Consider the following 15,372-nt stretch of genomic DNA (forward strand, 5'->3'; position numbering starts at 1 on the left):
TCTTTCTCTGCATATCTCACTTTCCAATTAAGCTTTTTAAAAATCCATCAAGGTTTCAGATTTACCTCTGCATCAAGTAGGTCACTAGCAAATAAAATGTGTAGAGTATGGTCATTCCTGCTTCTTTCTTCTAATTACCTACCTGTCTCCCTTACCTTTTTAGTAAATTTTAAAATAAACAAAACTAATCCTCTGTGGAAAGTCTGCTTTTTCTGAAACAGTGATGATAGGAAATAATCCTTACATGACAGGTGTCAGCTCCAAACCAAAGTAAAGTATGTCCCTTAGAATGGACTTCTGTATGTATTTTAATTGGCTTGTGGTGAGCCCTAATGAACACAGTGACCATATCCTGAACCAAAAATTGGGATGAGTGGTATGTCAGAGAAGGTTGGATCACTTACACATGCCAGAGGCAGTTTGGGACATATAATTCAGACTTTCTGGAATACAATAAGTTGCTCTTGAGAAGAAAAAATCTTTACAAGTCGGACTGTATGGAAAACTCTGGGTGTCTTGGTTACCAGAAATGCCAAGGGCCATTGTAGTACAACAGAAGAAAGAAGAGTTTCTGGGTGGCAGAACCCCATGCCAAGGCCCAGTTGGCTTCTCCCTCAAGAAACGACCAGCATCTTAGCTAACAGCAAGTTACCTGCTCTTGAAATCCACCCGCAATGTGTCCTACCTGTCCTTCCGCGTCTTTGATTTTCGTTTCCAGGATATGCTTGGCAGCCTGCTGCTCTTTGTTCAAGTGCTGGAGCCCCTCATAGGTCGACTTGTGCTCAGCAGAGAGTCGGGCTATGCTGGCATCACATCTGTCCAGGCAAAGAACAGAGCCCTTTCTCATTAAAGCTTACCGACATGCACAGATGTTCCCTGACTTGCCAGGAAATGCAAAGCACCCTGCAAGGAAACTGTGCTATCCACTGTTCTTTTTAACAGGCAGGAATGGGTTCCGACAGATGCCCTCATTGTGGTGTCTAAGCTAACCCACAGGGATGATGCTTAATTAAGATTAGAGATGTGACCATCAGAGAAACTAGGGTTCCACAATGTCTACAAGTACGACACGGTGTGCACATGGCGAGCCCAGTTCCAAAAAAGCACATCTACTGGTCTGGCTTAGCGCTGTGGCTCTGTACCACCCTGCACCCTTCAAAGCCAGAGGCTTCCCAGGATCTAAAAAGCAGCTTCTGCCATAGTTAAAAGTTTTTAGTCTTCTTATCAAATCACTGGTAAGGCTGGATGCTTTGAGTGGGGACCCGAGCTGCAGGTGGATGGCACTGCAGCCGACCTGGGCTGTGGCAAAGGTGGCTCTGCCCGTGGGTCTTGCAGCTCAGTAGATCCAGTGGTGTTCAGAGTGTGTGCGGCAGATGAGCTGTGTATGATGGCCCATAGCAGAATCACAGAATGGGCTCCTAGGAATTTGAAAGAGTCAGGCCCTATTCCAAGACAATCATTTTCAACTTTGCAATGCAGCTGTTGACTGCTGGGTTCCAGTACATGATGATTGTGCATGGGACATTAGGACGGGCCACTATGAACACACCATGTCATAAAGCTGGGTAGATGAGCATCACCCCTCTTCAAGGCAAAAGGATGGGCAGGCTCCCTGGCACAGGTATGGCATAGGGGCCTGGGCTTCCGTGACCTCTACTCAGCTACTGAGCCTGACCTCTAACCCCGACCTATGGCTTCTACAGGAACCCATGGCTTCTGGAAGAGTTCCTGATGACCAGGAGGACCAAAGGCGAACAACTCAGGTCAGGCTTCAGGTGGACACACCCCATATGCTGGTACCTGCTTGCAAAAGACCGCTGATATGTAGAGATCCACCTAGGAGTACAGATACACTAAGGAAGGGACAAAGAAAAAACGGCAGACTTCAAATACATCTAGCAATTAATTTTGCCTGGCACAAGAGATGGCCAGACATTAATTTTGTTTGTTTGCACTTTCTTTCTTTTCTTCTTTCTTTTCTTTTCCTTTCCTTTTCTTTTATTGACAGACATTCAAAGGAAGTAGTTGATGTTCACAAACTTGGGAGAAACATGGACGACTGGTGACAAGGTTAAAGAGGTTGTATACATGGATTCTTCCAGAATGATTAGACACTTTTTTCCTTCAGTCAGTGTTCTCTCTGCATCTGAACCTTGATGTACACAGTCAGTACAATTTTACAAGGGAACACAGAACATTCTGGCCATCCCTGGATCACTGTGATTTTCATTTTTCATCCTTTACTGAGTTGTGCAAGTTGTCTACAAGGAAGATATGTGATTCTTTCATAATAAAAATAAAACAGTTATACAAGCAAAATTTTCCGTTAATAGCTATGTACAAAGAGTGCATTGTAATTTTGTGGAATGAACTAGAAATGAGGCTGGGTTATGAGGAGGCCCTAGCTAGGGACCTGGGACAGAGTCACTGTCTACAAGTTAGCATAGGCAGCAGCTGGAGCCCCGGTCCACAACTCACTCATTCATAAATATTTACAGAGTGTCTAGGGTGTGTCAAATACTATTACACAAAAGTAGGACATAGTAAAAACTTTCTTTCTCCAAACAAATGCCACACTGTCTAGAATTTTTTTTAAAAAAATTCTCACGCCACTGTGATGAAAATGTTATTCAGCTAACGTGTATATTTTCCTTGTAGTGATGGTGATTACATCTGACACCTGCTCTTGTTTATGATTCCACTGACTGAGACAAAAGGGCTCAAAAGATTAGTTGGGAATTTGCTAAAGAACTTGCTGTAACCACACACGGGAAGGGGAAGCCTGTGCCAGTTACACTTTGAACAAATCTCCAATCTATACTTTTCTGGAAGCATTAACAATGTACTCCTTAGGGGGCGGATATGTATCAAGGTCTGAAAGAAGCTTATGAGCCCTTCCCTAAATGACAAAGATACTGAAAACACCCTTACGCTAAAACTGCACAAACTATTCGCAATTCACTATCAAAAACAGCATGTTGGTTAAAAAGATGAGAATGCATATCTCCAAAAAGCAGGAAAAAAATGAAGTGCTACTTATCTCTAGTTTATCAGTCATGAATAAAGGTTGGACACTCTGCCAGTGTTTGGTGGTCTCTCTAATAATTTGTAAGATTTAGCCAACCAGCTAGCTTATCACTATGTATTAAAATGGTGCAAATTTCAAACGTTCTTGGTCTTTCAGTTAACCGTAGTTGACTGAACACATGTCCTTATATAGACTCCCTACTGAAAACATATAGACGATACCATATGAATAAAACAGGTATAGACTAACAAAGATAAAAAAACAAATGTAGGGGGCCGGCACAATGGTTCAGCAGCTAAATTGTCGCCTTGCATATGCTGGGATCCCATACGGACACCCGTTCATGTCTGAGCTATTCCACTTCTGATCCAGCTCCCTACTTGTAGGCTGGGGAAACAGTAGAGGACAGTCCAAAGCCTTGAGACCCTATACACATGTGGGAGACCCAAAAGAAGCTCCTGGCTCCTGGCTTTAAATCAGCTCAGCTCTGGTCATTGCGGACACTTGGATAATGAACCAGTGGGGAGATTTTCCTCTCTGTCTCTCCTTCTCTCAGTAAATCTGACTTTACAATAAAAATAAATAAATCTTTAAAAAAAATACCCAAAAATGAAATGCAATAAAAATATATGTTTTAAAAAATACCCAAGGTGTATGTGTGTGTGGTAAAGGTTCCATTTAAGGGTACCCACGTCCCACAGTAGAGTGCCTGCATTTAAGATCCAGCTCTGTTTCCCATTCCAGCTTCTTGGTGATGTGCCTCCAGGGCGGCAGCAAGTGATGGCTCACACACTTGGCTCCCTGTCACCCACAGGGGAGACCTAAATGGAGCTCCAAGTTCCTGGCTTTGGCCTCGTTGCACCTTGACTGCTGTAGGCGGTTGAGAGATGAACACAGATCAAAAGATCTCTTCTTGTCCATCTGTCTGCCTCTTCCCTCCCCTATTTCAAACTGAAATGACAATATTTTTGTAAACTTTAGAATAAGCTGCAGCAATGGCTTACAAACTGTGAATATACTAAAAACACCTGAATTGTACACTTTGATGACTTACACAGTTTGGGAATTCTACCTCATTAAAGTGGTTCATACAGACACAAGGAAATGAAGATAAAGGAGGGCAGGCATCACCACTGGCCTTCTGAGCCATCCTCGAAGGGCTCCTTGTACGATTTCCAATGCACACCTACCAGGAAACCTGTGCACCTGCCTCAGCACACAGACACAATGCAAACCAACCTCATACACGAAGGAGCAGCTACTGAGTCTTGGACAAATTCCCAGTAGGAACAGGGAACCACCCTCCTTGAACTCTCCTTTAAGATGTAATAGCAAATTTGCCTGATCAAGTCTTGTTTAGTGTATCCTACACTCCATGTGATAAATGTGTTCCCGAATGGAGAACCTGGCTTTGCCCTTAAAGCTTCATCTAAGAGGAAGACTCAGGAACTGCTTTCTATTAATTATATCATGAATGACTCCATAAAGATATAAAACAAAATATAAAATCATATGACATCCTAGTCATTTAGGAGTATCACTTTGAAAGTTCATATACCCTTCCAACACAATTGCATAATCAATGCAAGCAAGCAAGAACTTCGCTGGAGAATTTTTATTCCATGGGAATTCACAACAGTCAAAGCCTCCTTAGTGTTCTAGGGGAAAGACAAATATAGCCAGGAAACAAAGCACAAATTATTGTCGCAGAGAAGGAACAATGGTAAGGTTCCTGAAAGTATTTTAAGACCATTTCTCCATCTGAACCAGAATCAACACCATGAAGCTCATGTCACTGCTGTTGCCCCTGAGTTGTTTGGTTGACCGTTTGTGGCCTGCTTGCTCTCTGCCAGGCGGGCCCCTCAGCCCCTCGCTTAAAACCATCTGCAACTAAAGTGACTTGGAAGATCCTTAAAGCTCTCCTGAGTGCCCCATTCTGCCTGTACCTCTGAACTCCCAGCCCCCAGCTGCTCTGAAACAGCTGGGGTTTGTTAGAAACCCAAATTCCACAATAAGAACTCTAGTGCTTTTTTTTTTTTTTTTTTTTGGTCCTGTGACAGTGGTTTTTCTCTTCTTTTTTGTTATAGGGGGAGCAGAATATATTTAGAATTAGCCAGCTGGACTCAGTTGAGATGTTCCCAATTTTGTTGGTCACACTCACAGCATCACGAGCAGGAGCCAGGTGAGCACATGCCTTTTCTCCACCTCGAGCCCTGATCAGTGTGTTGTTGACCTTGGCTAGGTCAATCTCACAGAGTTTCTTCCCGGCTGGTTTCCAGCCTGGACATCCACAAGGAACACAGAGGGTTGCTGTCTCCTACTTCTTTGTGGCAGATGTGGGGAACTTGATGACATCACAGCAGTCAAGTTTGACTCCCTGGGGCATGCTCTTTCGAGGACATGTGGAGTGCTGCCAGGACTGCAGCGTCTCTGGCAGCCAGAAGGAGGGTGACGGGTGCCATGCAGACCTCTTCCCAGGGGCTGTGCACCCCACTCAGCCCAGCCCTCTGGACCTTCTGGCCTATGCTCGGGCTTGGGCAGGGGGCAGGTACTGTCTTCTGAGTCTTTGGTTCCATCTTGGTAGACACGACACAGCAGAGAGGCTTGGTGGATGGGGATGTTCAGAACGACTCCCAGAGGTGTGGCATTTGAACTGATCAAAAGATGAACAAGGAGGCCAGCACCGTGGCTCAGTGGGTTACCCTACTGCTGTCAGAAACACTGACAGCCCATATGTGCACCAGTTCAAGTCCAGCTGCTCTACTTATAGCTCCCGGCCAATGCACCTGGGAAAGCAGATGTGTTCCATGTGCTTGGGACTCTACTATCCACATGGAAGACTCAGGTAGAGTTCTAGGCTCCAGACTGTTTTGTTTGTTTTATTTTATTTTTTGTTTTTAACTTTATTTTCGATGATGTTTACATAGTTGAGAAGGATGCATGCTCATGTGGACTACTGATTTGGGTGGGAAGGTCGAAGGTTAGGGGAAAGTGGATGAGACCATTGTTTCTAAATTTCCTTTTCTTTCTTTCTGTATCTGGGGGAAAAATGAAGAGAAAGGGAAAGCCATACCCAGCATCCTAACCATATCAGCACCTGGGGACAAGGGGCGGCCACCTGACGTCATCCCAGAGTCCTGATACGAGCTTGCTCCAAAGGTTCTGCTCAAGTGGTTTTAATAGATCTGAAATGCTGTCAGTCTTGCCAATCGAAGGATGAGGAAATCCTTCCAAGGTCCAGTGGCTGACACAGTTCACCTTAGAGTCTCCATTTGCACAGATAATTGCTGTCAATGCTTGGTTGGGGTAGTTGTCCAATTTGTTCTGCCCTCCTTCCTCTACTGTGGTACTAGATGTCCTCTACAGGCTCCAATGGGCTGCCATATCTTCCATGTGCATCTGGGTGTTCCATCCACCCCTCCATCACAGCCCCTGAGGTGGTCTGATTTGACACATGCACTCCACAGTCACACTACAGATTCTGCATTTTTCCCCATGGTTAGAGTTCTGAGTCCAGGAGTTCAGTTGGGGGGGGATCCCAAAAGAAATCTCATCTGAGGTGACCCCAGACCTGACTCTTGCATGTGCTTGCTCAGTCCATTGCCCACATTAGCCTACAGACACACTGGTGGTTGCAGTTGTGGGGTCAGTTCTGTCTCCAGCCCCATCTCTTATGCAAACCAATGGATGCTGCGCCCTAGCCCAATCCTGCCCACTGTACGTTTAGTCCGCCCGTACACTAGCAGAAACTGAGCCTAGCTGGAGTGACACCCAATAACTCCCACTAGGCCCACCCCCAGCCGTTTCCTGTGTTTCCCAGTATGTGCAGCAGACTGGTCCAGTCTGTCCCACATCCCATTCAGCTCTCATACACATCAATGGGCATTGGAGTCTAGCTCAACCCAACTGACCACACTATCCAGCCCATACTCGTGCCAGCAGATGCCACCTCCTATCTAGTCAGGCCTGCTTCCAGCCCTGGTTCTCAAGCTCACAAGTGAGAGTTACAGCCCATCAGAGAGGTGCCTACAGTTTCCCTACTGGGCCCATTCCTGGCCTAGGATCTTGCACTTTCCAGGTGGTTCTATGGTCTAGTCTGACCAGTCTTACCCCTAGTCCCAGAACTTGCCAGCTGATGCTGCAGCAAAGCACGGCCAGCCAGCCTGGCTCATGCATGCACCAGTGCATATGCTCACATAGCCCAGCCTGGCTCCATGCTTGGCTGGGGTAGCTGTCCAATTTGTTCTGCCCTCCATACTCTACTGTGGTGCTAGATGTCCTCTACAGGCTCCAATGGACTATGCTCACATGCAGGTCAATATGTAGGTCAATGAACCCAGCTCACATGTAGGTCAACAGGTGTTGTAGTCCTGCCTGGCCTGGTCTACCCCCAGTCCCAGTTCGGATGTTCACCTGTGGGAGCAGTGGCCCAGTAGAGGAGTCCCTACAGTCCCCCTACTGGATTCACCTCCCACCCTGGGTCTTACGTGTGCTGGTGGGAGCTGTGGCCCAGACTGGAATGGCTTGCCTCGTCTCAGCATCCACCAGTGGGTGCTGCAGCCTGGCTCAGCCAGGACTGCTCCCAGTTCCAGTTTATGCTGGTATGTGATACAGCCTAGCCCAGCCAGCCTCCAGTTTTGGCCCTAATTTGAATTGGTTGCTGTTGTAGCCCAACCCGGCCCATCCTGTACCCGTCCTGGTTCTCAGAAATGCCAGTAGGTGTTATGAACTGGCCCAAGCTGGCCTGCCCCGAGACCTGAGCCACACATATGCCAGGGGTACTCTAACCTGGCCTGGTCTGGACTATTCCCAGCCTTGCTTTTTGCACTCGCCTTCAGGGACTGCATCCTGACAAAGGCATTCCCCAAGCTCCTCTATCAGGTCTCCTTCCAGTGGCAGATTTCACACACACCAGTGGATCTTTGGTCCAGGCTGACTTAGTCCACTCCTGTCCTGGTAGGAACAGTAACCTTGCCCGAGGGGCCCACATCCATTCCAGTTCTTACTGTTGGGTGCTACAGCCCAGCCATACCTGGTCTATGCCCAGACACAGCTCACACATGATTTAGCATATGCCAAGACCTAGTCCAGCCCATCCTGTATCCTCCCTGGCTCTCACCAGAAACAGGTGTTGTAGTCCTGCCTGGCCTGGTCTACCCCCAGTCCCAGTTCGGATGTTCACCTGTGGGAGCAGTGGCCCAGTAGGTGGGTGCTGGAGCCTAGCCCAGTCTGGTACACTCTAGACCCAATCCACACCCATGCAAGGGATACTGCAGTCACGTCCAGGCCAGATCACTGCCCCTACTCCAGCTCCTGCACCAGTGGGAATACAATCCAGCCAGGACATCCCCTTAGCTGCCCAACCAGGCCTGTTCCCAGTCACAGATCTTGCATGTGCCAGTAGTTGCTCTGACCCAGCCTGGCACTACCCGTCTCCCATCTTTGCCCTTGCCCTCAGATGCTGCAGCCTGACCTGGCCTGGTCCACTGCCGGCCACAACTCTCACTGGTGAATGCTACAGCCTAGCCCTGCCCAATCTGCCCCAATTTCTGGCTCATGCAAACCAGTAGGTCTGATATCCTAGCCCAGTATGACTCTCACTCCAGTCTGGCTCCTGCACATGCCAGTGAGCGAAGGCTGGCCTGGCCCTGCCCATTTCGCCACCACCCACAACCAACCCACACATGTGCCAATGGGTAGAGCTGCCTGGCCTGGCCTGCTCAACACCCAGGCCTGAATCACATGCTCACCAGTGGGAGCTACAGCCCAACAAGGAAGTTACCCTAGTTCTCGCACCAGGTCCATTCCCAGACCTGATCTCACACGTGCTAACTGGTGCTAGGCCCTTACCTGGCATAACCTGCCCCCTCTGTTTCAGCCTTGGTATGAGACAGTGGATTTTATGGCCCAGCCCAGCCTGCACCCTATTCTTGAGTGCTCCTGTAGATGTTGCATAGGCTCCTGACTTTGGCCTGGTCAACTCTGGCTGTGTGGCCATGTGGGAAGTGAACCCATGGATGATAGATTCTTGTCCATTCTCCCTTTTTGACTCTGTCTTTCAAATAAATCAAAATTTTTAAGGAAAAAAAAAAGTTCAACAGGAAGTTGGAAAGCAAGGAGCAAAAGCACGTGGGATTTAAGAACAGCATGTGATGGAACAGCACAGTCGAGTCAGGAACTGACACACCGCTGCTCCCTGCTGAAAGACACAGTGTGAGGGAAGACAGTGGGCAGGAGGCAAGCATCCATCCCTGAGGGTCATGGGTTGGACACCAGAATTCATCTGATGAAGACAGGAAATCACAGGAGAATGGTCCATTCAGTCTTCAGCTACAAGACCAGTCCTTAGCCAGTAAACCCAAACACAACCTCAGCACTCACAGCCCTTCATGGGTGTGTGCACAAACGCACTGCAAAACTATTCCTCTCTGCTCGGGGGCTGTGAGTCCCAGTTCTTGCTCACACATTCACTCCCCAAAAAATACAAGGCCTACCCAAGAGCCTATTCTCCGGCAGCATCTCCAGGTGCTTGGCTGAAAGTAGCAGCAGAGGGCAGAAGAGGCCCACAAATGCGTTGGAACATCTCTGTTGCATCCAGACAGAAATAATCCTCAACCCTGTCTTTGCACAGTGCTCTTCCAACAGGAACCTGCATGTGGACATGGGGGTCTCACGGCCATGCGGATAACCCAGCAGTTGGGGGTTGGCCCTGACATCATCCATGTCACACAAGCCCCCAGAGATAAGCAGTGATGCCTGCCTGCACAACACGTTTTGGGGAGATAGAAAAGCACTTCGTATATCATCTGGGGTAAAAGATTTTTTTTAATTGCCTATCTATCTCAAACCGGTACTTCTAGAAAGCATAATAAAGATGATTTACACGGAAAGACATGGGCAATTTAAGTTCCAACGGTGCATCCCTGGATTCAATAAACATGATGTTCCCCTACCAAATGACTGGGGTCAGCTGAGTGAGCTCCCCACCACATGCTCCAAGCACAGAAACACAAAAAATCATGGCAGTGTTGGCTTCTCCTGCCCAGCTTGTATGCACAAAGAGAGGACTGGATATAGTTTTATTTTTTTTTTAAAAGGCAAGAAATTTCTTTTTCTGCTTCATGAATATATCCTTTGCCAAAATGCAGCTGATGGGGCCATAAGGCCCATAACGTGCAGCACTCTGGTGCATCAAGTTGAACTGCTGCCCGTAATGCTGGGATCTCCTATCAGAGCACCTGCTGAAGCCAGGATGCTCTGCTGCTGATCCAGCTCCCTGCTCATGAGCCTGGGAAAGCAGGAAAAAAATAACCCCAAGTGCTCAGGCCCCTGCCATCCACAGAAGGAGTTCCAGTCTCCTGGCTTCAGTCTGGCTTAGCCCCTTTGTCACTCTGATTTCAAAACCAACCAATCAAACCAAACCAAAAAATTGTTTTTGTTATTTTAAATAGAGCTTAAGCAGGCCTGGCACGGTAGCCTAGTAACTAAAGTCTTCGCCTTGCACCAGGATCCCATAGGGGGCCTGGTTCTAATCCCAGTGGCTCTGCTTCCCACCCAGCTTTCTGCTTGTGGCATGGGAAAGCAGTCAAGGACAGCCCAAAGCCTTGGGACCCTGCACCCATGTGGGAGACCCAGAAGAAGCTCCTGGCTCCTGGCCTTGGATCAGCTCAACTCCAGTCATTACAGCCACTTGGGGAGTGAATCAGTGGATGGAAGATCTTCCTCTCTGTCTCTCCGTATACCTGAGTCTCTAATAAATATAAATAAATCTTTAAAAAAAAGATTTTAAAAAATGAGCTTAAATGATACACATTTTTTTTGTTGCTCCTTTGTGTGTTACAGGTTTATCTTACGCTATTTCTAACTAGCACACAGTGATTGTGCCAATGCATGGGGTATGATGTGATCTTTTGAGAAGTCACGTGTGAGAGAAACAAACCAAGGTCATTGGCAAATCTGTCACTGTAAGAGTTGATGCGCTCAGTGCGAGACATGGAAACAGCTGCAGGCGAGCACAGCCCCACCCTCTGGACACCTACCTTGCCACTCTTCCTCGAAGATCTCCCAAACCTGAGAGCTGCCGCATCTCCAAGGTCTTTAAGGCAGAATTAGTTCCGTAGCTAATGTTGTCCCTGGCCCGGATCTGTTCCTGGAGCACCTGAGCAACACAAGACACCCGAGAGGGGGGAGCTCAGAATTCACTGCAGCCACAAATGCCAGAACAGAGTGCTTCACACATTCTCTCCCAAGAGGCTCCACTTTAAGTCATCTGACAAACCCATGTGCAAAACCTCAGGGTGCTGAGAGACAGGCAGAGAAGCAGGGAAGGAAGGACAGCAGGAGAGAAAGAGCAAGTGGGGGAGGAGGAGAGACAGGGAGGGCGCGAGAGGGACCTAAGAGAACACTCCCCAATCAAGCCTCTTCATTTACCAACTACACACAGAGTTCATTTTTCATTGTTATTTCTTCCTTAACAATGAAGACATCGTTCCTCCCTTTTAAATGTGTTTGAAAGACAGAGAGACAGCCCTTCCACCTGCTGGTTTACTACCAAATGGCTGTAATAGCTGGGGTTGGGCCAGACTGAAGCCAGGAGCACCCAACTCCATTCACATGTGAGTGGCAGGGACCGCAGGACTAGAGCCCTTCCTGGAGACTCTCAACGTGCACTCCAGGAGGAAGGTGCAATTGGAACCAGTCGACACTTGAACACAGGGACTGCAACATATACATGATACGATATACGTATACCGCGCCAGGCCCATCTTCTTACTTTTATATTTATTTTTTAGTTCCTTTTTACGCTAAGAATATCCAGATATCCAAAGAACTACTTAAAATTATGTTTTATTTTCAAGCAGTTTTGTTTTTTAGCATCAGATTATTTACTTACAATTGTATTTACCTATGATAAAAAATATAGCCTATTAGAAATTAAATTTTTTGAATATGTTAACATTTGAGGCTTATGATTGATCTATTTTGTTGAAAATTTATTTACATAAAGGCCCAACGCAGTAGCCTAGCAACTAAAGTCCTTGTTTTGCAGGGGTCAGGATCCCATAAAGGTGCCAGTTCTAATCCCGGCATCCCCATTTCGCATCCAACTCCCTGCTTGTGGCCTGGGAAAACAGTTGAGGACAGCCCAAGGTCTTGGGACCCTGCACCCGCGTGGGAGACCCGGAAGAGGTTCCTGGTTCCCAGCTTCGGATCGGCGCGCACCGGCCCGTTGCGGCTCACTTGGGGAGTGAATCATCAGATGGAAGATCTTCCTTTCTGTCTCTCCTTCTCTCTGTATATCTGACTTTCCAATAAAATAAAATAGATTTTATAAAAAAAATTTATTCATCTGAGAGGCAGAGAGAGAGGGACCCCATTTGCTGGTTTATTCCCCAAATGCCAAAAGGAGGAGCCAGTACTGAGGCTCCCCATGTGGGTGGCAATGACCCAATGACTTCAGCCCGCCCCTCTGCCTCTCAGCATCTATACTAGCAGGAAGCTGGCATCAGAAGCCAAAGTCTGATACCGAACCCAAGCACTCCACTGTGGGCACCTCAGCAGCAAGGAAAAACACCTGCCTGTGCATTTGTTTTAATTCCTAAGACACACAAATATATGAATTTTTTGTTTGAGGAACAAAAGGGAAAATACTGTCTATTAGACTTTTCTCTTACTTTCTCTAGATCACATTTTCCTGAGTCTGTAAGACCTTTCCAGCTGTGATGGGGGAATTTTGAATTTGCAAAGCATAAAGAGTTCCACCAAGAGTTCCTGGCATTTTTAACACCTTTTATTTGATCTATTTAGTATTTGATCTATGTATTGGTTGCAACCCAATTTATGGTAAACAGTGCTTATTCTATTATATAACATTGCTTGTCCTCTTCAGTGCTTTTGAGGTCAAGTTGTACCTTACCTGATACAAATACAGCTATTGTTTTATCAATAATAAGGCAAAAGAGCTTTCATGGGGTTTTCATGGGGTTTTCATCGCCTTTGCTGCCTTCCAATCCCAAATCAAGCACTCCAACCAAAACAGAAATGACGTTAACGCCAGGGAGTGCATTGTGGTTCAAAGGCATTCCTCCCCCCCCTAGAAAACTTATCCTCAGGATTTAGTCAATTACTCAGCAAAAATGAAAGCAGTCCAGCTCGACTTGATTTAGTGTGGAATGATCCAGATAGTGTGGAAACAACTCCAGTTTCTTCCACTAGATGAATCAAAAGAAAAAAAAAATCAGAAAAAGCTACTGACAACCGTATTTATCATAGCTCTTGGCCTATCCATTGCCAAGTACAGTGAAGCGAGCACCTGTGAGAGCAGCCTGGGAGAAGAGGAAGCTAGTTAGGGCTGAACAGTGTGAACCTGTTCTCCTAACACCCCAGGGAGGTGATGCTCAATACACAGCCAACACTAGGAGCCTTGCTGAAACAGCACAACTCTTGGATTAACTTAGAAAGGAAAAAGGACCCACCTGAGGACGCACTCAGCCGAACCCCTTCTCCCAGAGGACAGTCACTTTACAGAGAGCAAGTCAGGCAGCATGGAAGACAGCTTGGGGGGATCAACTGGGAATGGGGGTTCAGGTCACATGACACTCTACGCACCTCTGAGGAATCTGTAAGATGTGCAGCGATTAAACTTTGAGGGCATTTTGTGTTTGCACTAATGTATAATTAGACACTCAGAAAAGCCAAACTATTTTTGACTATTTATAAACCTTCAGTAGTTTTGCAATCCTATTACTCTTATTATTTTATACCTCAAATGGCCATATATTTTCAAGATATTTTTGTTATGCCAGGAATCTCTTGTAGATTTTACTATTTCAAAAGTTGCATGCATAGGGCCAGGCGGCGTGGCCTAGCGGCTAAGGTCCTCGCCTTGGGGGCCCCAGGATCCCATATGGGCGCCGGTTCTGGTCCCGGCAGCTCCACTTCCCATCCAGTTCCCTGCTTGTGGCCTGGGAAAGCAGTCGAAGACGGCCCAATGCATTGGGACCCTGCACCCACGTGGGAGACCTGGAAGAGGTTCCAGGTTCCCGGCTTCAGATCGGCACGCACCGGCCATTGCGGCTCACTTGTGGAGTGAATCATCAGACGGAAGATCTTCCTCTCTGTCTCTCCTCCTCTGTGTATATCTGGCTGTAATAAAATGAATAAATCTTTTGAAAAAAAGTTGCATGCATAAACAGTACATGTCACCAATTTATATCCAGAAACAAGGAAATGTAAACAGGGAGGCAGCTTATTTCCAGACAGTGTTATCCCATTATGATAACTTTGCATGGCAATGCTGTAGACTTACTCTACATTGCAAACACGATTCATTTTTTGAAATACATGCTTAACCAAAACTAAATAAGTAAATACTAAGGCACAGCCCTGCTTGCTGTCTAGTTTGGACACAGCCCTGTTCTCAGCATTTTGGGCACCTTGATTCACTCAATCCTCATAACACTGTTTGAGGGAGGTACTATTATCCCCAAGCTCTAAACAGTTAAGTGTCTTGCTCTAAGCAACACAGTTCACAAATGGTGGAGCTGGAACTTGAACCCAGGGAAGCAGGCTCCAGCGACATGCTCTCCCCGAGAACACTATAGGGCTCTATCCCTCTATGTTGTCCTTGCAGCTTATTTTATGTCAACAATTCATGTTGCTCTTGGTCATCTTTGCGCCCTCTCCTTTTGCTTAGTCCAACCGGTTCGACCTTTCTCCTCCCTTCAGATCCTAGAGTTCGTCATCATTCCATGAGCTCCACACACGTGCCTGACTGCTTCCGGCTCTGTTTTTGCTCAACACCCTTCACACCTGCCCACGTCACCCTTCAATTTCAGGCGACATATCTGGAACAATTTGACTGTTTTCCCTTTTTGCCCTTCTCCCTTCCCCAACCCCCAACCCCCAACTGCATTTGCTGAAACTACGGCAAGAATTCTAGATGGACTATTAATAAAAGTTTGCTTGCACAACATTTCCTGCATTTCAATAGTTTTCCTTTCTTAGCACTTTCATCATGTAGCCCCAGGCACTGATCAATATACACTTCCATAAGATTCTATTGTCCTTTCTCTAAGGATCTCTGCATAGTTCTTCCTTTTTTTTTTTTTTTTTTTTTTTTTTTACTGCTAACTTGGAGCTGTGTCCAGATGCATTGCATTTTAGCTAGAGTTCTTTCTCTAGCATTTTCCTGGGACAGGCACTTTGGAAGGAAGATCCTCTGAGTCTCTGCCATGAATGGGCAAGTGAGAACTGGGTAGAAGAAAGAATTAGCAAAAAAAAAAAAAAAAAAAAAAGACCTTTCCTCTCCTTGAGCTCCAACGCTTCTGGCTAAGTGGGGCTTC

At 46.7% G+C, this 15,372-nt stretch overlaps 1 protein-coding gene across 3 annotated transcripts in view; it reads right to left on the reverse strand.

Annotated features, from left to right (window-relative positions):
• The window catches only part of FAM81A (family with sequence similarity 81 member A), a 79,742-nt gene that overhangs the window by 24,033 nt on the left and 40,337 nt on the right, over nucleotides 1-15,372 (reverse strand). For all 3 annotated transcript variants that reach the window (XM_058665766.1, XM_058665764.1, XM_004578035.2), the window contains exons 4-5: nucleotides 11,068-11,186; nucleotides 686-815 (exon numbers count right to left, since the gene is read on the reverse strand). In XM_058665766.1, coding sequence (XP_058521749.1) covers nucleotides 686-815; nucleotides 11,068-11,186 — 249 coding nt within the window. The remainder of the gene's footprint in view (nucleotides 1-685; nucleotides 816-11,067; nucleotides 11,187-15,372) is intronic.

Source organism: Ochotona princeps, chromosome 6 (genome assembly GCF_030435755.1).
Source record: "Ochotona princeps isolate mOchPri1 chromosome 6, mOchPri1.hap1, whole genome shotgun sequence".
Classification (NCBI taxonomy): domain Eukaryota; kingdom Metazoa; phylum Chordata; class Mammalia; order Lagomorpha; family Ochotonidae; genus Ochotona; species Ochotona princeps.